The sequence below is a fragment of the Lepidochelys kempii genome, chromosome 3, assembly GCF_965140285.1.
Source record: "Lepidochelys kempii isolate rLepKem1 chromosome 3, rLepKem1.hap1, whole genome shotgun sequence".
NCBI lineage: Eukaryota > Metazoa > Chordata > Testudines > Cheloniidae > Lepidochelys > Lepidochelys kempii.
In genome coordinates this window covers 27,506,211-27,532,335 of record NC_136382.1, presented here as the reverse complement: position 1 = coordinate 27,532,335, position 26,125 = coordinate 27,506,211, and the positions used below count along the sequence as shown (strand labels likewise).

The following is a 26,125-nucleotide window of genomic DNA, read 5'->3' as shown; positions in this document are numbered from 1 at the left end:
GGAGTTTTGGCTAAGCAAAGCTAACTCCGCGTCCCTTTTCTGAAGCTCCAAGAGGAGCTATTCTGGGAACAGGTTCAATTAGAGAGAGTAAGAGACTCTATACCCTGGTTTCTATTCCAAAAATACTCTATTCAGCAAGGATCTGGATCAGGCAGAGCAGAGACCAGAACCTGGGTCACCTCCATCCCTGGTGAATTGCATAACCATTGCACTACTGGCTATTGTGGAGTAAGTGTCTCTGTTTTGTGGTTTGACCAGAAATTCCATTCTGGACCTGAGACAGTTTTCTCAAAACAGATATTTTTCCACAAAAAAAAGATTTTGTGATTAGGCATTTCCTGATGCAAAAATGTTTAGTCCAAAGATTCCCAAGTAGCACTACTGATTATGCCATTGATTTATGATTTACTTCGTTGACTAAAGTTGCAGCTTACTGACATCCTGTGCCTGTCCCTATTATAGTGTGTCCTTGGTAATGACAATGTACAAAGGGGGGAGGGGGGAGACCACAATTATTGTCATGTTTCTCAACAGCTTTGGTATTTTATTTGTCAAAAGGATATTTAGTATTTTTTTCCACAAAGAATCAGGACAACAGCCTCTGAGCACTGAAACAGCACTTCTTTGAAGGCACAACATACTCCTAAGCAAAACCAACCAAACAAAAGGCTACATTATCAATAAAGGAATTGAAAAAACCCTCAAATATTAAGACCTTTGTGCAGATTGTCAAAAAGGATAAATAGGAAGCCAACAAGAAGATTGAAAAGTTTGACGTGATCATTACTGTAATGGAGAATCTATGATGTGAGCATTTCTTAAAAGCAAAAGACATCTGCCACAAGAAAAGGCTACAGACTCAAATCACATGTTTTAACAGAGGCAACAATTTCAGAGAACAATTAGAAAACCTGAAGTGGGGGGGGGGAATTCCCTTTTTTATGTAACTCACACTGTTGCAGAATGGCTCTTTATCACTCTTTTGTGGCTACACAATATTATTTTTAACATTTATATTGCAGTAATGCTAGGCACTGTACAAATGTAATAAATGATAGTCTGTGCCAAATGGGTCTGCTATTGTCCCCAAGCTAATGGATCTGGTCTTTTATTTGCAGCAGTAGAGGCTTATGCATTTAGATCAACCCCTGCAGACAGTCCAGCTAGGGGTATTGTTACATTCAGGTAGATAACGTTTTAAATTTTTTGCAATATGAAATACTGGTATGGCATAAGATTAATTCTGATCTGAGGCATATAGATGAATGAATAGCAAAACACCATACAAAAAGCAGTGCAGAAGTTTGAATATTTCCCTTTTTGTCTCTGTTTCAGGGTAATATACCAAAGTATATTGGTTCTGAGAGCATTTGTGCCTGTCTGCAGAATGTTTTAAGCCCTGTCAGGTCAAGAGATGTTGCATCTTTAAATATCATGATATTCGCAAGAATATCTTGCTTTTTACTCCTCCCGGCAAGTCACACATGATTTTAGAAGTGGACTTTCACAAAAACTGCTATAATTAGAAATTAATGTAATACTTTATACCAGTTGAGCAAAGCCACTAAAAACAACACATTTTCTGGCACATAACCTGCACATATGTACACAGAACACATTCTCTTGCACACACCAATGTACACATGTTCACATTGTACAGCAAATTCTTCCTTTCATGTGAATCCCTTGGATTAGTTGCTCTCTCTCTCACACACACCTCACTTCTATTTCTCATATGTACGAGGAGACAACCCCCACCCCATACCCCCTGCCCCAGCACAGTGAAAGTGAGTGAGGGTGGGAGAGAGCAAGTGACGGAGGGAGGGGGGATGAAGTGAGCAGGGGACAGGGCCTCAGAGAAGGGATGAGGTAGGGGCATGGCCTCGGGGCAACCCTACCCTTTACTAGGGCTCCCATTTCTACTGCTGTTCCTCTCCGCTGAGGAGAGGAAAGATGTAGCTGGATCAGGGAGTGGAGATCCTGAGAAATGCTGGGAGAAGCAGGGGCCTGTACAAAGATAGGGAGTTAACTTTAGAGAACAAAGGGATGGCAGCAATGAACGTTTTGTGGTGTGGAAGAGGACATTTCACGATTTTCTCATGGAGGACTATGGGCTCCCCCATACAATTGTTTTGTTGCTTCACCTTCCAAGACCTCTCAAAAGTCTTCCTATTTCTGTAGGCAGGCCTGCCCAGTGTCGGCATTGTGCAGCTCCACGTGTGACATTTGCCAGTGTGAGAGACTATAATCATCTCTCTGACAGTATCATGGGCAAGTGTGGCCCTGTGTGTATATGAGAGATCATAGAATCATAGAATATCAGGGTTGGAAGGGACCCCAGAAGGTCATCTAGTCCAACCCCCTGCTCGAAGCAGGACCAATTCCCAGTTAAATCATCCCAGCCAGGGCTTTGTCAAGCCTGACCTTAAAAACCTCTAAGGAAGGAGATTCTACCACCTCCCTAGGTAACGCATTCCAGTGTTTCACCACCCTCTTAGTGAAAAAGTTTTTCCTAATATCCAATCTAAACCTCCCCCACTGCAACTTGAGACCATTACTCCTCGTTCTGTCATCTGCTACCATTGAGAACAGTCTAGAGCCATCCTCTTTGGAACCCCCTTTCAGGTAGTTGAAAGCAGCTATCAAATCCCCCCTCATTCTTCTCTTCTGCAGGCTAAACAATCCCAGCTCCCTCAGCCTCTCCTCATAACTCATGTGTTCCAGTCCCCTAATCATTTTTGTTGCCCTTCGCTGGACTCTCTCCAATTTATCCACATCCTTCTTGAAGTGTGGGGCCCAAAACTGGACACAGTACTCCAGATGAGGCCTCACCAATGTCGAATAGAGGGGAACGATCACATCCCTCGATCTGCTCGCTATGCCCCTACTTATACATCCCAAAATGCCATTGGCCTTCTTGGCAACAAGGGCACACTGCTGACTCATATCCAGCTTCTCGTCCACTGTCACCCCTAGGTCCTTTTCCGCAGAACTGCTGCCTAGCCATTCGGTCCCTAGTCTGTAGCTGTGCATTGGGTTCTTCCGTCCTAAGTGCAGGACCCTGCACTTATCCTTATTGAACCTCATCAGATTCCTTTTGGCCCAATCTTCCAATTTGTCTAGGTCCTTCTGTATCCTATCCCTCCCCTCCAGCGTATCTACCACTCCTCCCAGTTTAGTATCATCCGCAAATTTGCTGAGAGTGCAATCCACACCATCCTCCAGATCATTTATGAAGATATTGAATAAAACCGGCCCCAGGACCGACCCTTGGGGCACTCCACTTGATACCGGCTGCCAACTAGACATGGAGCCATTGATCACTACCCGTTGAGCCCGACAATCTAGCCAGCTTTCTACCCACCTTATAGATGTGGACACTCAGGCATGGTCTGGTCCTACCACTTAGGAGCAGAGGACACCAGGAGGGGGAAGATAAATGTCTCAAATGCAGATGCAGAAACTTGGCAGCAATGAATTATGGTCAGGTATCTTTTAGGTAAATTCCATGATAAAAGGTATATAAGAAGTGACTCATCTTATTTAGGCCACATACTGTGGCTTTCTTTAAGAAGCTTATATTTCATTCAGCATCCCTGGTGTAGGATTTATATCTTTAATATGGATAAATATGTCTCTAAACAGGTTGATAGTGTCACTTATAAATAATGTATAAAAGAACTATTGGTTTAACCTCTCTTCCTAACCTAATCAGAGCCGACTCCTATTTTGGAAATTTATAGGGTAATTTCTTTAAACAAATTCAGGACTTCAATTTATCCATTCACTGGTTTTCAATGCATTTAGAATCACATCCCTGTTTTAGTTCCAAATAGAACCAATATTTTAAAGACAGCTATAGAGAAATAGGATAAATTAGATTTGTTTCAAAGCTGCTAAAAGATCAGAGAGCTGACGGCTAAAGGAGTGAATGGGATTGGAAGATCATTACATGACTAATACAGAGTCTAAATGGGATAAGGTTTGAAGTGAGGGGTGGATGGGGAAGGCTATTAAAAGTTAGAATCTAAAGACAGCTGATATGCAGTAAGTAGTATTTTGACGCTGATAAATTCAAAGTGAGGGGAACAAACAGAGCTAAAAATAAGAGTGATCGGTAGTTTCTGAAAACTTCTGTCAGTAATATTTTCATAATACACTTCCATTAGGAAGCTATTTAATGGACTCCAGTACATGCCAGTATTGGGCTGGAAAGCTGGGCAATTAACTGGCAGACCATTTCCTGGGTTTAGCTAAAGGACTGTTTCATTCCCAGTCCTAACACATGTATTAAATAAGCTGCCTGGGAATGTTTGGGGGAGATGTTCAAGAAGCTGCTGCTGTATTTGGACACTCCTGAGGGAATTCTGCACCACTGGGGAAGGATAGCTCAGTGGTTTGAGCACTGGCTAAACCCAGGGCTGTGGAGTTCAATCCTTGAGGGGGTCATTTAGGGATCTGGGGGCAAAAATTGGGGATTGGTCCTGCTTTGAGCAGGGGGTTGGACTAGATGACCTCCTGAGGTCCCTTCCAACCCTGATCTTCTATGATTCTAGGACTATGAAAACGCAGAATTAATGTCCCCTGCAGACTCCCCCCCCACCCCAAATAATTGATTCTGACAGAGAGGCAAAGGGAAGCCGTTAGCGGGGTCACATTGCAATTACACCTTTTGCCCATCAGAGGCTAATGTAGCACCAGAAGAGAGGGCAGCTGGCTCACATGCCGGAGCAGCCAGTTGCAGAGACGAAGAGGGCAGAGGCTGCTTTCCTCACATCCCCCTGCCCACAGGGCCAGGTGAGGAAGACAAGGGATATGGAGGAAGGGGGAAGGACGAGGGCTGCTGGGAGATCAAACAGACTGGGGTTCAGAAGGCCTAGGGGGAGAGACAGACAGGGGCAAGGGCACAGGACCTAGTGGGGTAACACTGAGCCAGGGGCTGAATGGGAGAGAGGATTCGGGGACACATGGGGGACAAGGGCAGTTATGCCCAGCTGAGTGCATGTGCAGGGAATCATGGGGACATATGCAGATATGCCTGGCTGAATGGGAGAGGCTAGGGGTCCAGCCAAGGTCTGCATGGGGGAGGATCTCCAATTCATTAGTAATCCCTCCCTTGCCCAAATAACTGTTCCATACTTCTCCCACCCACACCCAACAACCCTCCAGGTTCACTCCTTCCCAACAATTATTTCCCTCTCGCTCAGCTCCTCTGTTACCCCTTACTTTCCCCAAGCCTTTGCACGGCTTCTGAGGGGTGCAGGAATTATTTTCTGTATTGTAGTTTGAAGGAATTATTACTCAAAGTTCTGTATTAAATATGCCTAATAAGGAACATATTTGTCCAAAAAAAAAAAAAAGATTTCCCAAATCTGTTTTGTCTGTATTATTACAGACAAACATGCTGACAGATATTTTGAAATAAATTACCAAATGAATTGAAACTGGTGTGATTATATAGTGTTATTTTGACAAAAAATATGCAGAATTTTGCAGAATTCTAAAATATTGTGCACAGAATTTTTATTTTTTTGGTGCAGAATTCCTCCAGGAGTAATTTGGAGTCTGCCTAAGGGAGATGAACAGAACCTTCCAGAGGCTTCTGTTAAACTTTTCTACTGGCACCTCAGCCACCCCAGCAGTCCTACTTTCTCTACTCACACCCCCGCCCCCCCGCCCAAGAGAACATAAGAATGCAAGAATCATAAAGACTCCAAGAGGAGAGATAAACATAGCAGAGGCTGCATTTCTTTCTCTATTCAGTTAGGGAGAGTGAGTAAAGGTGGGAATCAATGAAGCACAGGGTCAGCTCAACAACAGACAGCAGAGCCAATAAAAAACAGCAACCCACCCTAATGAAGCCAACATTCCTCCCCCATCCCACCCCAAACTTGTCTTGCCTACGTCAGTCCAGACCCAAGTCAGACAAGCAGAGTTTAATGACAACAAAGAAGTCAGGGTTCCAGGCTAGAAACGAAAGTGAATGCTGGGAATTGGTGGTCTGAGGAGTGTTGGGGGGTAGACAGGTGTGTTGAGAGTGGAAGAGGAAAGGGCTATAGATGAACATGATGCAGGGACCAGCTGACATGTTGAAGAGGGGAAGAGAGATAAACATGGTGTTTGTGTTGGGTGAGCTGGCTGGTCAGAGATAGAGAAAAGATTAGAGAAGAGATGACTACGAGGGTATATAATAGAGGTCTATAAAATCATGAATGGTGTGGAGACAGAGAATAAGGAAGTGGTATTTACTCGTTCATGTAACATATGAACCAGGGGTCACGCAATGAAATTAATAAGCAGCAGGTTAAAAACTAACATAAAGGAAGTACTTCACACAGTGTAGCGTCAAACTCTGAAACTTGTTGCCAGGGAATGCTGTGAAGGCCAAAACTATAACTGGGTTCAAAAAAGAATTAGATAAGTTCATGGAGGATCACAAAATCATAGAACCATAGGGTTAGAAGGGACAGGTAGGGTCACCTATTCTAATCCCCTTCCAAGATGCAGGATTAGTTCTGTCTAAACCAGAGGCAGGCAAACTACGGCTCGCGGGACCGTCCTGCTCGGTCCTTGAGCTCCTGGCCGGGGAGGCTAGCCTGTGGCCTCTCCCCTGCTGTCGCCCCCTCCCCCACAGACATGCCGCCGTGCAAGCGGCATGGTAAGGGGGCAAGGAGTGCGGGTTGGATAAGGGGCAGGGGGGTTCCGGGGGGGCAGTCAGGGGACGGGGAACAGTGGATAGGGCGTGGGAGTCCCAGGGGGACTATCAGGGGACGGGAGTGTGGACAGGGGCCAGGGCAGTCAGGGGATGGGGAGCTGGGGCGGGGGGGGATAGGAGGTGGTGTCTCAGGGGGGTGGTTAGCGGTGGGAGGTCCCAGGAGGGGACAGTCAGGGGACAGGGAGCGGGGGGGCGGGGTTGGATGGGTTGGGAGTTTTGTGGGGGACAGTCAGGGGGTGTGGCGTGGCTGGGGATGGATAGGGGTCACGGCCAGGCTGTTTGGGGAGGCACAGCCTTCCCTACCCGGCCCGCCATACAGTTTTGCAACCCTGATGTGGCCGTCAGGCCAAAAAGTTTGCCCACCCCTTGTCTAAACCATCCAAGACAGATGGCTATCCATACTCCTTTTAAAAACCTCCACTGAAGGAGCTTCCATAATCTCCCTAGGCAGTCTGTACTATTGTCCCACTGTTTTTACGGTTAGGAAGTTTTTTCTGATATTTAATCTAAATCTGCTATGCTGTAGTTTGAACCCATTGCCTCTTGTCCTGACCTCTGTGGCAAAAGAGAACAACTTTTCTCCATCTTTTCTATGGCAGCCTTTCAAGTGTTTGAAGTCTGCTATAATGCTTCCCCCCCCCATCTCCTCTTTTCCAAACTAAACATACCCAGTTCTTTCAGTCTTTGCTCATAGGGCTTGCATGCCATCCCTTTGATGGTCTTTGCTACTTGCCTCTGGATTCCTCCAGTTTCTCTACATCCTTTCTATACATTGGTGACAAACTGAACACAGTACTCCAGCTGAGACCTAACCAGTGCTGAGCAGAGCAGTACTATCACTTCCCATGACTGGCATTCTATGCCTCTGTTAATGCCACCCAAAACTGCATTTGCGTTTTGCAACAGCATTGCGCTGATGACACATGCTGAAGTTGTGATCCACCACAACTCCCAGATCCTTCTCAGCAATGCTGCTGCCAAGCCAGTTATTTAGTATCCAGTGTATTTAGATTTTCAGAAAGCCTTCGACAAGGTCCCTCACCAAAGGCTATTAAGCAAAGTAAGCTTGGTAAGCAAAGTCATGGGATAAGAGGGATGGTCCTCTCATGGACGGGTAATTGGTTAAAAGATAGAAAACAAAGAGTAGGTATAAATGGTCAGTTTTCAGAATGGAGAGAAGCAAATAGTGCTGTCCCCCTGGGGTCTGTACTGGGACCAGTCCTAGTCAACATATTCATAAATAATCTGGAAAAAGGGGTAAACAGTGAGGTGACAAAATTTGCAGATGATACAAAATTACAAAAGATAGTTAAGTTTTAGGCAGACTACAAAGAGCTACAAAAAGATTTCTCAAAACTAGGTGACTGGGCAACAAAATGGCAGATGAAATTCAATGTTGATAAATGCAAAGTCATGCACACTGGAAAACATAATCCCAACTATACATATAAAATGATGGGGTCTAAATTAGCTGCTACCACTCAAAAAAGAGATCTTGGATCCATTGTGGATGGTTCTCTGAAAACACCCACTCAATGCACAGCGGCAGTCAAAAATGCAAAAAGTATGTAGCGAATCATTAAGAAAGGGATAGATAATAAGACAGAAAATATGAACTACCTCTATATAAATCCATGGTTTGCCCACATCTTGAATACTGCACGCAGATGTGATTGCCCCATAACAAAAAAGACATATTGGACGTGGAAAAGGTTCAGAAAAGGGCAACAAAAATGATTAGAGGTATGGAGCATCTGCCATGTGGGGAGAGATTAATAAAACTGGGACTTTTCGGTTTGGAAGAAAAGCCTATTAAGGGGGGATATGATAAGGGTCTATAAAATCATGACTGGTGTGGAGAAAGTAAATGAGGAAGTGTTATTTACTCCTTCTCACAACACAAGAACTAGGGGTCAGGAAATTAAATTAATAGGAAGCAGATTTAAAACAACACAAAAAGGAAGTATTTTTTTCACATAATACACAGTCCACCTGTGGAACTCCTTGCCAGAGGATGTTGTGAATGCCAAGATTATAACAGGGTTCAAAAAAGAACTACACAAATTCATGGAAGATAGATCCATCAATGGCTATTAGCCAGGATGAGCAGGGATGGTGCACCTAGCCTCTGTTTGCCAGAAGCTCAGAATGGGTGACAGGGGATGGATCACTTGATGATTATCTGTTCTGTTCATTCCCTCTGGGGCACCTGGCACTGGCCACTGTCAGAAGACAGGATACTGGGCTGGATGGACCTTTGGGCTGACCCAGTATGGCTGTTCTTATGTTATCTCCCATTAATTTTTTCTTCCCTAAGTGTAGCAACTTACATTTGTCTTTGTTGAATTTCATTTTGTTGTTTATAGCCCAGTTCTCCAATTTATCAAGATCCCTTTGAATTCTAGCTCTATCCTCCAAAGTGTTTGCAACCCCCCTAGTGCTGTGTCATTTGCAAATTTGATAGTATGCTCTATATTCTGAGACCCAGGTCATTAATAAAGATGTTAAACAACACCAGACCCAGATCAGATCCCTGTGGAACCCCACTTGAAACCTCCCTCCAATCTGACATAATTCCATTAATAGTTACTCTTTGTTTGTTTGAGGTTGTTTAACCAATTATGTATTCACTTAATAGTAGTTCTGCAAAGCCCACATTTCTCCAGCTTACTTATCAGGATGTCATGACTGTGTTAAACACCTGCTGAAGTCCAGGTATATCTCCGTATTATGTCCACCACATTCCCCCATCCATCAAACCAGTTACCCTGATAGGATAGGTCCATCAGTGACTGTTAGCCAAGACAGTCAGGGACACAATTCCATCCTCTGGTTTCCCTAAACCTCCGACTGCCAGAAGCTAGGACTGGATGACAGGGGATGGATCACTTAACAATTACCCTGTTCTGTTCATTCTCTTTGAAGTATCTAGCACGGCCCCTGTCGAAAGACAGGACACTGGGCTAGTTGGACCAGTGGTCTGATCCAGCATGGCCATTCTTATGAGGAGAAGATAGACTTGAAGAACATAGCTAGAGATGTAGAAACCATTGGTCTAGATGACCATTATTTCAACGCTGGTAGCACCTAGTCTACCTAGTGCCCTAATTGTGCTACAGAAAGTGAAAATTTTGAGCAAGCAAATACTAGTGTAGAAAAAAGCAGAGGGGTCATAAACCAGTCAGAATGAGCTGCTGGGAAATAGTATATAGTAATATCCAAAAAAAGGAGGGAATGACAACTGATTAACCAGAATGAATAACTACAGGAAATAAGGAGGAGGAGGAGGAGGAGGAGGAAGAATTCTCATCATCCTTTTTTAAGATATAGAGTTAGAGACAACAGCACTCAGGAATCTGGAATCAAAGGTAATGTGTGAGGCTTTTGACTTAGTTGGCGTAGTGCTGGGTAGCAAAAGTGTGAAACAAGGCCCAGGTGATTTTACTTTACAGACCTCCCTTGTGGAAGAAGTTACTGCGTATTCAGCAGAATGAGCTTGGGCCCTGAAGGCAGCACCTTCTTGTAAGACACTGTAATAGCAGGCTTTCAGGAATATGGAAATTGTGGCATGAGATATCTTGTAGACCCTCTTATATTGTAACTGTAGGTCATAAAAGGGCATCAGACATTCATTCTATATTGAGTTCTCATGTCCTAGTAGTAAATTAGATCTCTAACAAATCCAAGGAATGCAGACCATTATCCTTGGGTTTGGAGCTAATGGAAACTTGGAGCAAATACAGATTTTCAGATTTGCACCAGTGAAAAGCATTTCCCTATTTCTCTGCTCGGCCTGGATAATGGAGACTTTGGAGGATTATGGAAGTATTTCTTTCACTGGGAGGATGAACCTACCATGAATTTAGGTTGATAAAAATGTAAAATTAAAACACAGATTTTCTTTCCACAGTAGCAATTTTAGACATGAAAATGAAGGTTTGGGTTTTTGTTTGTTTGTTTTTGTTTTTTAACACAGTTCATTAATTCAACATTTCCCTAGAAGAAAAAGTGATAAAAATGAGATATGGACTATCTTTATGAAACTTATTATCTAAACAGCTTAACCAAACTTGCAATTCTTTTGTAAAAGGGATTATATTTACCTTAGTAACAGCCTTTGAAGAAAAGGTAACATCATCAAGGAAAGTGACAATATCTCCTGGGTAGAGTCTATCAAAGTACTTTGCACACACATCATATGCACTTAACCACTCTGGTGTTGTTTCTGGTGTTTTTTTAATGAGCTTGCGATCTCCATTCCAGAAGAGTTTTTGTAACCAGATGGTGTAAACAGAGCTTGGAGAGAGCATACTACCATCTTTCTCAGGGATTTTGGGAGCGAGTTTGGAAATGGATAAGATGTTCTGACTTGTAAGGATGGGCTCCAATACTCCCAAAGGGCTTACATTTTCATCTGTTAGTTTTTTGTAATTGAGATCTATTGGCAGAAAGAGAAAAACAAAAGTAGTTATTAACATTGCACCTATTCAACAGGTAGGACTGTAACTGGCATTCTACCTACAAAAAAAAAAAAAAAAAACAAGGACTGAAAGAGCACTGACAGAACTATCATCTCCACAGCTTTTCTAGACAAAGTCCATTCTAACTTAGGGTTGATGCATTTTGTCAGACTGTACTGTAGAAAGGGCTGTTGATGCCTCTACGTGCTGATAATCAATGGGTTTAAACTCCTAGTGATAACTAACTGTCAAGAAACATTAGCACTTTTTTTTTATTATTCAAGTCCCACACCAAGTACATATACATATATGTGTTTATCCACAGAGAAGCAAGTGCATATACAGATACATCTCTGGCTACAAATATATATAAATTCCTGTAAAGCCTACAAAACCTGAATTTCCACCTCTGCATTCACTGACAAAAAGTAGGATTTTACCAAGGGAAAACTAACACGCATGAGCTATCTCACTGTAAAAAGAGTGGAGACAAGACACTAGTTTTACAGAGACATAAACTAGGCAAGGTCACCCATTGCCAGGGGGTAGTACTGACTTTCCCTGGCTACCTCGTGAAAAGAACTACAAATGCCTTGTCTCCATTTAGGATTTTACAGTGAGATAACAATCATATTAGTTATCTTGCTGTAAAAACAGTGTGTGTCAGTGAAGACAAAGACTTAGTGTGCCCATCTATGAAGAAAAGTAAACAAGCCCTGCTCTGTCCAAAAACCATAACCCTGAGAGATTGGTGGAACATCTTCAGTAGCATTACTTTACACTATAGCCCTTCCACTCAGCCCCATACCCTCTCTTGCCAGATATATGTTTATCTACATCCTTCAAACATTTTGCTTTCACTTGGGCCCTTCTGGAAAGGCTTACACATGCTTAACTTTCAGGAGTCTCCTTGAGCTCAGGGAGCCTTAGGTCATGTCTACACTTACTTGGGATCAGCACTGCTGCAACTGATGTACCGGGGGAAGATTTAGTGGGTCTAGCGAAGACCCACTAAATCGACTGCAGAGCCCTCTCCTGCTGACTCCAGTACTCCACTGGAATGAGAGGAGTAAGGTAAGTCGATGGGAGAAACTCTCCCGTTGACGCAGCGTGGTGCAGACACTACAGTAAGTCGACCTAAGCTACGTTGACTCCAGCTATGGTATTCATGTAGCTGGAATAGTGTAACTTAGGTTGACTTACCCTGGTAGTGTAGACAAGGCCTTAAACTGTAAGCTCCTCAGGGCAGGGACTTCGTCTTTTGTCTTTACAATTCTATGCACGTTTATGGTGGTGTACAAATAATAATACCATGACTGTGGTAAATGGGAAAAAAAAAATCCCTAGCAACAGGGCAAGATTAAGATTAAAGGTGCAAGTACACAGCAGCCAAGAAATGCAAATGTTAAAACTACTCCCACAACCATAATTCAGCCATCATATAATACTGTGATATACATTAACAACAAATCAATAATATATTAAAAATTTATATAAAAAAGACAACAGATTAGAATACTATTTACACCATGACAAAGATAAAGTTGTTGGAACAATCTTAACTTTTATAATTTCCTGACTTCTGAATGCTTATTATTTCAGCAGTAGTGTTATAACACTTGTTTTTAACATTTAATTTCCCAATTTAGAACAAACACACACACAGAAATAAAGAAATCTACATATGTTCCGCTTTGGAACTTTTAAAATTCTTCAATCTTGGGCCTATGCTAATGGCTTTTCACAGCTGTCTCTTCTGTGAAGTTTATGAGTTCTGCAAGCTCCCAGCCTCAACTCTGCTACTAATGGAGCTGCATCTACTTAATGACAAAAAAGCAAAGGAGAGACAAACAGAAAAAGTGCTATTTTTAACAAGATTCATAACATTTCTTCAGACACATTAGTTTTTTAAATGCAATATATGTCTGGAAATCAATCACATTTTGATGTTTCTAGGCTTAGCCAAGTAAATCATTCAAAAGCAAAATTTTGATCATGATTTTTTAAAATGAACATTTAATTGAGAATATCAGAGAAAAAAATTGCTCAAACTTTCAAAAAATCACCTTTGGACTTACAAAAAACAAAAATTTGGCTTAAATTTTATTGTGAAAGATATGAGCAATTGAAAAGGGGGAGTGTGAGCTGCTAGTACCATGGGTGAAGTAAACGTGTGTGTACATATGTATTTTATATACATATTGCACATAAAGCTGTAGTACAAGACCATTATTAAGGCTGCAAAGTCAAATACTCAAAAGTTAGGAAATACCACAAATCTATTTGTACAACCTTAATTTGGCCCTTTGTGTGTATTTGTTATGATAGATTTTAATTTCATGATTAAATGCTATTTTTTCCACAGGACCCCTGCCTCGTTCAGTGAATAGACAAACTGCTCACTGAATGAGTAGTATTCAATATTCTGTTTTGTCCCCATAGTTAAATGTGTGGCCTCAGGCCTTAATTCACAGCACACTGTTCAAACCCTGCTATAAAGACAGAATTATTAATATCCTCATGTCTTTCCTATGGCCTTCATTACTATAGCATCTCAATGCTTAATTAATCAATCCATCTTCACAACACCCCTGTGCAATAAGGGAGTATTATTATCTCCACATAACAACTGGGGGGTTGAGGCACAGAGATTAAGGTCAAACAGTACACTACTTTTGGGTGCTCAACCTGAGAAGCCTTTAAGACTTGATTTTTTTAAAAAGAGTTCTTAGCGTTATAAAGCACTGTGTACATTTAAAACATTGACTTCGGTTGTAGCTGTGACTAAGCGCCTCTGCAAATCAGACCTCATGTGACCAAGTTGAGCACTGAAAAAATGAGGAACACAAACGATTAGTGGGAACCTCTGAAAAGTTTACTTTAAGTGACTTGCTTAGCTTCACATAGGAACTCTCTGGCAGTGGCCGGGATAGAATCCAATTATCCAACGCAGCATTTGACTGATTTAACCATGAGACAGTCCTTTTTCGTCCTGCAATCCCCTGTATTATTCACAACACGCCTTCCAATTTCTGCAGCATGAGACAGGAGTCCTAAGACAGCACCTCATTTACTATGCAACCCTCATTCATCCCCAGAGCAGCTCCATTCTGTGTATTGAAATGTTTTCTAAAAACATTCAGCTTGAGGAAGACACCTATCATGTCAAGTTTCAAACCAAACAATTACAATTTGGCAAAGTTATACACAACTGAAAAGAGGGTCTTATAATAGGAAGTGTCAGGCAACTTTAATAATGCGGACACTATTAGCCCTGCTTAAAAATATAATTACATAAATGCCTGTTGCCAGGCTGGATGAAAAATAATAGTTAAAATTATATCCCTTTCTGAGGAATAAAGTAATATCAAACAACATTATTTTAAAAATTATGAACTTTAAAAAGAAAAATGCTTAACATCTATGAAATTATGTATTATGTAATTAAGATTTTTGATAGGCACACCAATACACAGAATGCATTTTAGGTAGTTTTACAAGAGCAGATTTTACATAAACTGCATTTCTGTCCACAGTATGTTATTCAAGTGCTTGTTTTTGTTTTTTAAGATTCTTCATACACTGTAATCCGTATTTTCACAGAATGGAGAATTTCATTTTAATTACAGAAAGAGACATTTCATATTTACATAACATTTTTATAAGCTAAAATATTTAACATTTACTAGACTAGAAATATTAAAACACTTTAATTTTTTTTCAGCAATGCATTTTGCTGTAGCTTGCCATGAAAGACTAATCTAAACATGCAATAAATCCAAAGACAAGGTTAATTTTCCTCTGAGGCATAAGAAACCTATTGAGCTCCCTGCATCTATCTGATTTGTTTATAAAAGAGCACCTGATAATTTGAAACTAGAAAGTGTGACCTTGTCAATACTCAGAAAACTGAATAAATGTGATAAGTAACTACAGCTATAGAGTACAAAACCAATAAATCTCATACCTGGTGCAATGGCCTTGAATTTTTTCAGCAGCCGTATGTGAGTTTCAGGTTTGATAGCATGCTTTACAAATTCTGAACAACCACAGTTTTCAAGGAGAGTAAAATAATAAAGCAACCGCTGGTGATCTATGCCTTCAATACCCGGGTAAACATATTTGACCATGTGTTCATGTAGGGCTTCAGGGTTGGTTTTCAAAGTCTCAAAGAGACCAAGACTTTGTGCTCTGTCTTCTATTTCTCCAGTAGATAAGCTGTGTGTAAAACAAATATTGTTTTAAAGGTTAGACACTCAAGTAAATTAAATACCTCTTGTATTAGAATGCATACGAGACATGATAACTCATTTTTTTCCCTTAAGCAGAAAGGTTCAATTTCGTAACAGATTCTGAAGTGTGAATACTACTTTATGTACATATGTCTGACGGGTAAAAACTGATCACAAATATTTAAGAAATTCTGAAATAATTCATGCTCTTGCAACAAGAAGACAAGAGGCTAGGTAATAAACTACTTATTTAGACATGTATATAGAGCGTCATATTAGTTACAACAGAATATTTCATACTTTTACATTCCAATGTCATCAAAAGATATTGGATCACCATTTCCATAAAAACAATCTATTTTCAGGTTTTATAGTTTGCTGCATAAATTCAACTTAAAGATGAAACTTGGCGGGGGGGTTCTCCATCACGGAGCAAGATTTTGGCTGAATTTAAGTTTTAAAAGGGTAAGAAAATGGAGCTTTTATAGTTCAATTTTTTTTTAAATTATCCATTTAAAAAAGTAATTATTCCGTATTATGAATTGCCTGATTTTGCTATCCACATTTTTTTTAAATGGCAAAAACCTTCACATTATAAAAAAGGAATGTGCACATGCATGGGCATAAGCAGCAGAATTAGGATATTCATTAGCGACATGGCACCTATGCACTTGAAGCATGATTATTAATGCTTTAGATGTACAATACAGTCAGAGAACTTGGTCAGTAAAGGGAAATGGTAATGGCATATCTTTAGGTCATTTTTTTGATTCAGTAATGACCAGAAAGTTAATATCTGCTGGACTGTTGGTGACATGGCAAATGACTTAGGCCAGGATGCTACAAGATTCTCCATGTGGAACGTGCTAGACTGAGTCTTTGTTGATTTTATAACAGTTTATACTAGCAATAGATGATGTTGATAGATAATGCTTAGACCAGAGTATCCATTCCCCTGCAAGTGTAGCACATAGTCATCATACAGAGGTTACCTTCAGATAGCCTAATCTCTCAAATACATTCAGTCACTGTTAGCACATTGACGCATTTCCCCATAAATTTAATGCACATGAAGATTCAGCTATCCTCTCATGCCTCATGGTGAGCCCCATGCAACAGTTTTGAGAAACATCTATGGACAGGATGAAGAAACCTGCTGTATTACTGCCCATTCTGTACCTACTCTCCGTAGAGCCACTTTCCACGTCTGTCAACCTGCCAGTGATACTCATTACATTTAACTGAAAATGAAAATGACACTTAGAATACCAGGAAGGCCAGAGATCTCTTGAAATAGCTTAGTACAGATAAGAACAACTAAACAACGTTAAATACAAATGCAGGCAGAATTAAAGCCACAACCGAAAATGTCTAGAATACGCTGAAAATGTAAATTTGACAAGCTCAAATCTGAAGAATTTAACCCACAATACATTTCCACTATAGTATAGGAACACATTCAAATTTAAGGGCTGTAGCTTTTTTTCTCTTACTTTTTTTGAGAGAGAAAAATTCAGACTGTTCCTCCATCTTCAGACCTCTCCACTCCATACATAAGTAGTTTTATCTCTTATGTCTCATGTTTTATAAAATACGATAATTTTTTCATGCATTTTAATTAATAGTTAATGTTAAAAGGGGTGCAAGTGGTACTGAAAGGTATAGCTCCATAAATTATTTCAAATGTAAAGCCAACATCTTCATTTTTTTTTTTAACTGAAATTGGTTTAGTTGTGAATTTCAAAACAAGAGATAAGAATTGACCTGGTTCATTGCTTTTGTTCTGTATTTATACCGAGAGCCAGATGCACTGCCATCTGAACCTGCTATAAGGAAAATTGGCATAGCCTCTTATTGTTCCATCTTACTCATTTTTAAAAAGGGGTGTATAGTATTCGCCTGCCTCACAAGGTTCTTGTTATGCGTATGTGATGAATTCAAACCAATTAGAATTAGAAACAAAGGTATCATAAGAACATAAGAATGGCCATACTGGGTCAGACCAAAGGTCCATCCAGCCCAGTATCCTGTCTACCGACAGTGGCCAATGCCAGGTGCCCCAGAGGGAGTGAACCTAACAGGTAATGGTCTAGTGATCTCTCTCCTGCCATCCATCTCCACCCTCTGACAAAAAAGGCTAGGGACACCATTCCTTACCCATCCTGGTTAATAGCCATTAATAGACTTAACCTCCATGAATTGATCCAGTTCTCCTTTAAACCCTGTTATAGTCCTAGCCTTCACAACCTTCTCAGGCAAGGAGTTCCACAGGTTGACCATGCGCTGAGTGAAGAAGAAATTCCTTTTATTTGTTTTAAACCTGCTACCCATTAATTTCATTTGGTGGCCCCTCGTTCTTATATTATGGGAACAAGTAAATAATTTTTCCTTATTCACTTTCTCCACCACACTCATGATTTTATATACCTCTATCATATCCCCCCTTAGTCTCCTCTTTTCCAAGCTGAAAAGTCCTAACCTCTTTAAGCTCTCCCCATATGGGACCCGTTCCAAACCCCTAACCATTTTAGTTGCCCTTTTCTGAACCTTTTCTAATGCCAGTATATCTTTTTTGAGATGAGGGGACCACATCTGTACGCAGTATTCAAGATGTGGGCGTACCATGGATTTATATAAGGGCAATAAGATATTCTCCGTCTTATTCTCTATCCCTTTTTTAATGATTCCTAACATCCCGCTTGCTTTTTTGACTGCCGCTGCACACTGCGTGGACGTCTTCAGAGAACTATCCACGATGACTCCAAGATCTTTCTCCTGATTAGCTGTAGCTAAATTAGCCCCCATCATAGTGTATGCATAGTTGGGGTTATTTTTTCCAATGTGCATTACTTTACATTTATCCTTTTTTAAACCAATATAACCAAGAGTTGGACATAATCTCCTAAACTGGACCCAGTTCTGTGAAGTTGCTACAAAGATGAAAGGTGTTCCTATAAAAAATTAGAACCTCACGTGACTCTATATACATATTATATAAATACATAAATATATATAAATAAATAAATGAAAAGGCACAGTGACAACTACTAGGAATCTGATCCTACTGTCATTGAAGTCAGTGAAATTACTATGATTGACTTTAATGCAAAGAGGATCAAGCCCTATATGAAGAAGTTGAAGCTTATGTAATATGAGTGTAATTCCTGTGCATGCTGATCAATTATAACTAAGGTTAAGATTTTGTCATGGGTATTGTTAGTAAATATCACAGACAGGTCATGGGCAATAAACAAAAATTCACGAAAGCCTGCGATCTGTCCCAGACTTTCTCTAAAAGTGGAGGTGGGGAGAGGAATGACATTAACAATCGGGGATGCTGGACGCTGCTCCAGGCGGGGCTGCCCCCAGCTGCTGCTCTAGGCACAAACACAGCTCCTGGCTGCGGCTCCAGCCCTTGGGTGGCTACCACTGTGGCTGGGTCAGCTTTGTCGACAGACTGCTAACTTCGGTGGGGCTAGACAGCTGTTCCAGCCCTGCTGCTCTGGTACAGGCTGAAGCCAAAGAAGTCATGGAGGTCCTTTAAAGTCACGCAATCCATGGCCTCCGTGACAAAATTGTATCCTTAATTATAAATAACTTGGCATCAGCCAGATGTATTCCCCAATACAATCTTATATTTCATATATCATGACATTGTCAGTAGACATACAAAAGTATGACCTTTTTAACTTAATCAATATTCTAAAATTCACACACATTTAAATTGTTTTTAGCACAACACCTGTTTCTCCAACAAAATTCAGACAATTTGTATTTAGTAGTGTTAGATACATAGATGTGATAGCAATATTCTTTTAGGTTACATTTTCTCCCACTTTTCTCTACTGTTAACAACACATGCAATGAATATGGAAATTGAATAACCATCATGAAATCCTCAGGAATGAAGCATATACATTTCTGTGTCATTTAATAGGCCCACTGCATCCTGCCGGCATGCATGAATTTGGAGAAGCACAAGAACCTTCTAGAACTGCTTGAGGAATATAACTGTTTTCAAAATTCTATAAAATATTTAATGCCTTAGACATTAGTGAGTTGACACTCATTTGGAAAAAAGTAATTCCATATCATAAGATGATTTTAAGAAGCTAAGGCATGAGAAGAAATGCTTTGCATTTAGTGATGTTAGGGCTTTGTGAAAACAGAGGCCTAAACACTGAATAAACCATAGGAACTTGTACTTTGATCCAAAGCCCAAAAGGCTGAATAAGAACAACAATGGAGGTGTAGATTGGAGCTCATGAAGCCTTAAAGAGCCTTTCTACCTTTCCTCCATTAATCCTCTTATGGGTTGTTAAGGAAGGCCTGATTAAAATGTAAATATATGGAAAATGTGAAGCATGCTATGTGGAAGTAAAACAAATCTAGTAAACAAAAGCTGCTTCTTTCTGCCATGAAAATTCTCTTGGAATGGGTCATACCTCAATGGAACAGAACTGTAAATTAATTCAGATGAGTCTCAACACTTACCCACTATCAGTGAACAGAAACTCAAGATGTGTCATATAAACTTCCCAAAGCGGAACACTGTAACGCTGAGCCAAGGAAAGAGCGATCTTGTACACATTTTCTTCAAGTGTTCTTGTTAGGGGAGAACCATAAAACACAGCAAGAGAAAACAAAATAACTGGTCACACTAAGATGCTTAGAAAAAAAGTCAGAGAAAAATACTTAAGATAGAAAAGGCATTGTTGCTCTGCAAACCTTCCCCACCGCCCCCATGCACACACACTGAGAAACAACAATTAAATTTGGTTTTACTTCTTTGTTTTATTCTCAAAAGTAAAACAGATTAAAATTCTATCATTCTGTAATTGTTTGTACTGGATAAATAAAAATTCCCATAGGTATAGGTATTAAAATATTAGAGAGAGATTTTCAAAGATACAAATAGAAGTTATATAAATGTACACAAACTTGTTTATCTTAGTGATTGGCTAAACAAGAAGTAGGACTGAGTGGACTTATAGGCTCTAACGTTTTATATTGTTTTATTTTTGAGTGCAGTTATGTAACAAAAAATATACATTTGTAAGTTTGCACTACAGTTCTTGTATGAGGTGAATTGAAAAATACTATTTCTTTTATCATTTTTACAGTGCAAATATTTGTAATAAAAATAATAATATAAAGCAAGCACTATACAATTTATATTCTGTGTTGTAAATTGAAATCAAATATTTGAAAATGTAGAAAAACATCCCAAATATTTAATAAATTTCAATTGGTATTCTATTGTTTAACAGTGTGATTAAAACCACGATTAATTGCAATTAATTTTCTTCAGTTAATTGCGTGAGTTAACTGCGATTAATCGACAGTCTTTACTCTCTCTCTATATATATACAGTTTTATTGAGGAGCAGTTTCTTTTGGGGGTTTTTGGACTTAACCCTGATTCAAGGGATATAATAGAGACAGGGGCGGGTAGCTCTGCCTATAAAGATCACCCAACACTTTCCATTTTCTCAGTTGCTTATAGGTTTGCTAAACTTTAAAGTTTGGAGTAAAATTATCTATGCTAGTTGTCTGACTCAGGCTGACATTATTTTGGAAAATTTCAGCCCAAATGGTTCAGCCATTTTGGAGAACAAGGCTAGGGAAAAATATATTTTCCCCATATTAATCAATACTAGTGACCCTTCCTGAACAGCTCTAGTGTCCCCATGCTTTGGAACAGGGACTGGGACGAGAATCCTGAGAAGTGGAGATGGACTGATTAGGTAAGGAAAATGGGACTGCAAGGAAGAGCCGGGGGGGAAAGATAGCACTAGGAAGGAACAGTTGTGATCCTCTAGCTTGACCTCCTGCAGAACATAGGACTTCCTTGAATTAATTTCTGCTTCAAATCAAATAGTTGTGTCTGAAGATGAGTATATCTTTTAGAAAAAGATCCAATCCAGATTTAAAGATTTCCAGTGATGGAGAATTGACCACAACCCTCCGTTTGTTGTTTTGATGGTTAATTACCCTCACTGTTAAAACTTGGGCCTTATAAATTTGTCTAGTTTCAAATTCCAGCCATTGGATCTTGTTATACTTTGTCGGCAAGACTGGCTACCCCGTTTCAGAATTGTTCCTCTGTAGGGATAGATCAAATCACTAAGGCCCATAACCCGAGTGTCATCTTCAACTTGGACCTCTCTCTAGGTACACACATCTAGGCTGTGTCTAAATCTTGCATATTCTTTCTCCATAAAATCTCTACGATACAGCCTTTCCTAACCACCCATACAGCTAGGCTTTCATAATCTCACGTCTCAATTACTGCTATACCCTTTTCTCTAGCCAAGACAAATGCAATCTTGCCCCACTCATATCCATTTAGAATGCCGCTGCAAAGATCATTCTCCTAGCCCATCACTTAGATGATGTAATTTCCCTCCTTCCATCTCTTCAACTGGGTTCCCCTTTTCTATCACATAAAATATAAGCTGCTTGTCTTCACTTTCAAGCCCTTCATGGCTTACCCCCATTTTACCTATCATCTCTCACTCACAATCAAAATGTGGACTCCTGCCTCTGACTGGCCAATGATGCCAGCCTCGATCATTTGTTAAATTTTGAAACAAGCACTTTTATGCTTTCTTCCATGCCACCCCGCACATTTGCTCCCTGTAATCATCTGTGAAGTGACCTCACTGTCCTCCTTAAAATGTTCCTTTGCCATGATGCATACAATAAACTTGACAACAGTTAGGACACTGACACGTTGATGCCATAGCCTACCGTGGTGATCAATACTGTCCCACTGTTCCCTTGTAGTTCCCTGTCTATCTGAATCTATCTAGGTAAAAGGCAAGAGACAATAGATTTCTAGCTCTTTGGGGCTTTTTATTCTGTTTGTACAGCACCTAGCACAATGGGGTCCTGGTCCATGACTATAGCTCCTATGTCAGAGGTGGGCAAACTATGGCCCACAGGCCACATCCAGTCCACGGGACCCCCCTGCCCGGCCCCTGAGCTCCTGGCCCGGGAGGCTAGCCCCCAGCCCCTCCCTTGCAGCCTCAGCATGTCGTGCCACCGGCGCAACACTCTGGGCAGCCGGGCAGTGCAGTTGCAGAGCCGCAGCCTAACCCAGTGCTCTGGGCAGCATGGCTGTAGCACCGCCAGCCACCGGTGCTCCAGGCAGCACGGTAAGGGGGCAGGGAGCAGGGGGTTTGGATAGAGGGCAGGGGAGTTGGGGGTGGTGGTGTGGATAGGGGTCGGGGCGGTCAGAGGGCGGGGAACAGGGGGTTGGATGGGGCAGGAGACCTGGGGGGCAGTCAGGAAGGAGGGGGGGTTGGATGGGGCAGTCAGGGGTGCAGGGTCTGGGGGTGGTTAGGGGACAGGGAGCAGGGGCTGTTGGATGGGGTAGGAGTCCCGGGGGGGGCCTTCAGGGGACAGGGCGGGTTGGATGGGGCAGGAGTCCCAGGGGAGCTGTCGGGGGCGAGAAGCATGGGAAGGGTTGGCTAGGAGGCGGGGGCTGGGCCACACCTGGCTGTTTGAGGAGACACAGCCTCCCCTAACCAGTCCTCCATACAATTTTGGAAACCCGATGTGGCCCTCAGGCCAAAAAGTTTGCCCACCCCTGTCCTATGTGCTATAGAAATACAAATAATAAGAATGATTTTATGGTGTTTTTCTAGAGCATTGATTAAAATATTAAATAAAGTAGAACCCCACTAGAAACACACCCTTTTGGTCATTACTCTGAGTTTACAATTACATTTTGAGACTGAACAGCTACCCTGGTTTTAACCCTATTAAGCGTGCCATGTTGATTTTGTATCATTCTAGTTTTTTAATCAAGATGTTAAATGCCTTATGGGTGCCAAAGCATAGGACATCAACACTATTACCTTTCTCTACCAAACTGGTGATCTCATCCAAAAAGGATATCATGTTAGTTTGACAAGGTCCATTTTCTATAAAGCCATGTTGATTGGCATTATATTATCCCAATTTAATTCTTTATGAATTAAGTCCCATAACAGCTGTTCCATTATTTTGCCCATGATCGAAGAATAGTTGCACAGGAGGCTAGTGGACAGTATTGGCAACAGAACTGCAAGAATCTACGCAGCATTTCTTACATCACTGACACTGGACTACCAGAGCAATAAAAGGGCAACTGGGAAGAAAAATAAAGGTTGCTTCTACTATTTTTGCAATTATTTAATGCCTTGCTCTATATTGAAGAAGTTTTAGATTTAGAACATTGGCTCCACCCCAATTTCCTTCCCTTCTGATCCCTAGTGCACACATTAATGTATTTTTATCCTGGCTCCCACACTTCCCATAAAATTCATCATGACATCCCACTGCACTATTCTCCATAAAATATGGAAGAATTAAAACAAGATAATGGATAATATATATGAGCAGGGAACGATATCATGCTGGAATATCACACCTTTGATATGTTAATGGCCTTTAGTTTATGAGTATTTACCCAAAAAGCGATAATATCATAGCAAAACAGACTCCCTGTGATGCATCTGTGCCTTTCTGCAATTATCAAATCATTGTTGGCAAAGATTTGGCAAAAAAACATTTTGCATTGATTAATATATTGTGCAAATTAAAAAGCGGTAAACCAAAATGTTAGAATAAAAAAATAGTGTTAGAACACAGATGTTTATCTATTATCTCTTTTCTTCTCTTTTTATAGGTGTCTTTTCTGCTCATGACAGCATCGCCACTTTCTACCCTTCCACTGCAGCAAGGCTTCCGGTCTCCATACTCCACAAGGAAAAACTAGGCTCAATACTTGTATTCACATGTGGGAAGAGACTACTGGCATCCTTTCTGTCCTCCAGTAAACCACAGTGTACAAGTCAGGAAGAAACTGACCCATACAATTTTTTTTAAAAGTTAATCGGCAATGGGATCCCCACCATGAGTGTGAATTAGCAAGGTTCTCATACATTATTCTATTTTAAAAAGAAGCTATAATCATAAAATTTCACTAGAGAATCATGTACTGTTCCTGATCGGTAATCATTATTTGTGAAGGAGTGTCCACACTTTTCTGTGGTGTGATTCAGTACATAAAAGTAGAGTTGATTTGTGGCCAGGATAGCACAACAGTTATCAGCAAATCAGAATGAATGTTCGACTGTATATATTACATTATATCAAGTTCTATCTTCTCTCCCCATCCCCATATGCCCTGTGTCCATCTTGTCCAAATAAATTGTAAGCTGCTTGGGACAGGGACTAGTCTTGACCTAGGTGTTTGAGACACCTCACCAATGTTTAAATGCTTGATAAATAATGCATAATAGGCCCTGATGAGAATACAATAAATATGCAAGATAAAACCAACACCATTTTGTTCTTTAAGTAATTTTAGCAAGCAAACTGCTCATTTTAGCAGAAATTGTTTGGTAAGTAAGACACCATCTTTCCAGAGTGATCCTCATTTAATGCATGGTGCAAAACATGAGTTTTTCTTTTAATAATTCAAAAATAAATAATAAAAATATGCTTCAAAATTATATTAAATGTACATATTGTTTTAATTAATATGTGCAGATTAGGGGTCAAATGAGAAAATGAAACCAAGAAAGCTGTGAGATGAACAAGCATTTAACATAATCTTTGCAATTGCCCGAACTAGCAGAACTGTCATCCTAAACTATGAGATGTGAAACTTAGATTTCGTTAATTCTTCTTTTCTGTATTTTCAACAATCTATGTATGCTGTGAGGAATTTCCTCAACTTTCACTTCATATTTATTTTGTTTATAGAAAAAAAAAGGAAGAACTCTAAAAATACAAAGTCATTACACATGCCAAAAATAAAGATTCATAAAAAGGTAGAATATTGCATGATGAACTTATTACACAAAAATAACAAACACCATTTAAGCCATCAGCATGGTATTAAGATGATGCAACCATCTCCTTGAGTACGGAGATAAAGGAAAGACAACTCCAATAAAAAAATTAAAAGATGCCTGGAGCAACTTTAGGGAATGTAGGGCCTAATCACGCAATCCCTATGCAGAAAAAAATCCCATCGCCTTCAGTATAATAAATGTAGGGCAAAAGCTGTTGAATGAGATACTTTTGTTTTGATACTATGCTTAATCAAATAATTTGTATCAGTGTTTCTTTGTGACCCTATAATCTAAAAATTTTAGCCATGAACTACTATCGTGATGGAAGAGTGATAGCATCCATATATTCTCTTCAACAACTTATGCACAAGATGGTTAAAATTGGAACAAGATGATGCAATGTGACTGTTACAGGGTAGCAGGAGGTTGTCACCGACTCTCTGTGTTAGCTGGTATTCAAGTCTTGCATGAATCTGCTGAAATTCTGTTCATTTAGAGCAGCAGGCATGGCTGTTTAACTCCAAACAATATTTGACAAACACGTACACTATTAGGAGCATTTGCAGACAAAGGTGACATGTTTTTACGGGGTGCTAGGAAGAATCAAGTTTCTGGAACACTAAACTTCTCTTGTGTAGATGATATCAAAAAGGATGCAGGTGCAATATACACAACTGAAAATCCCTAGGGCTGGATTCACAAAAGGACTTACGTGCCTCCCTGGCACCTTAGGTGGCTAAATCCCCAGTCAGGCCCCACTGGGATTCCCAAATCCCCCGTTCTGCTGTCCCCAAGCCCTGCAGGCCTCTAAAATTGCTTTGCGCCTAAATTTCCACAGAAAAAGTTCCATAGGTGCCTATGTTTCTGC

At 40.5% G+C, this 26,125-nt stretch overlaps 1 protein-coding gene across 4 annotated transcripts in view; it reads right to left on the bottom strand.

Annotated features, from left to right (window-relative positions):
* NBAS (NBAS subunit of NRZ tethering complex) overlaps window positions 1-26,125 on the bottom strand; it is a 406,503-nt gene that overhangs the window by 114,210 nt on the left and 266,168 nt on the right. For all 4 annotated transcript variants that reach the window (XR_012157919.2, XM_073335981.2, XM_073335983.2 and 1 more), the window contains exons 42-44: window positions 19,902-20,012; window positions 15,143-15,393; window positions 10,819-11,153 (exon numbers count right to left, since the gene is read on the bottom strand). Coding sequence is in view for 3 of the 4 variants with exons in the window: in XM_073335981.2 (XP_073192082.2) it covers window positions 10,819-11,153; window positions 15,143-15,393; window positions 19,902-20,012 (697 nt within the window). In the remaining variant the exon portion in view is untranslated. The remainder of the gene's footprint in view (window positions 1-10,818; window positions 11,154-15,142; window positions 15,394-19,901; window positions 20,013-26,125) is intronic.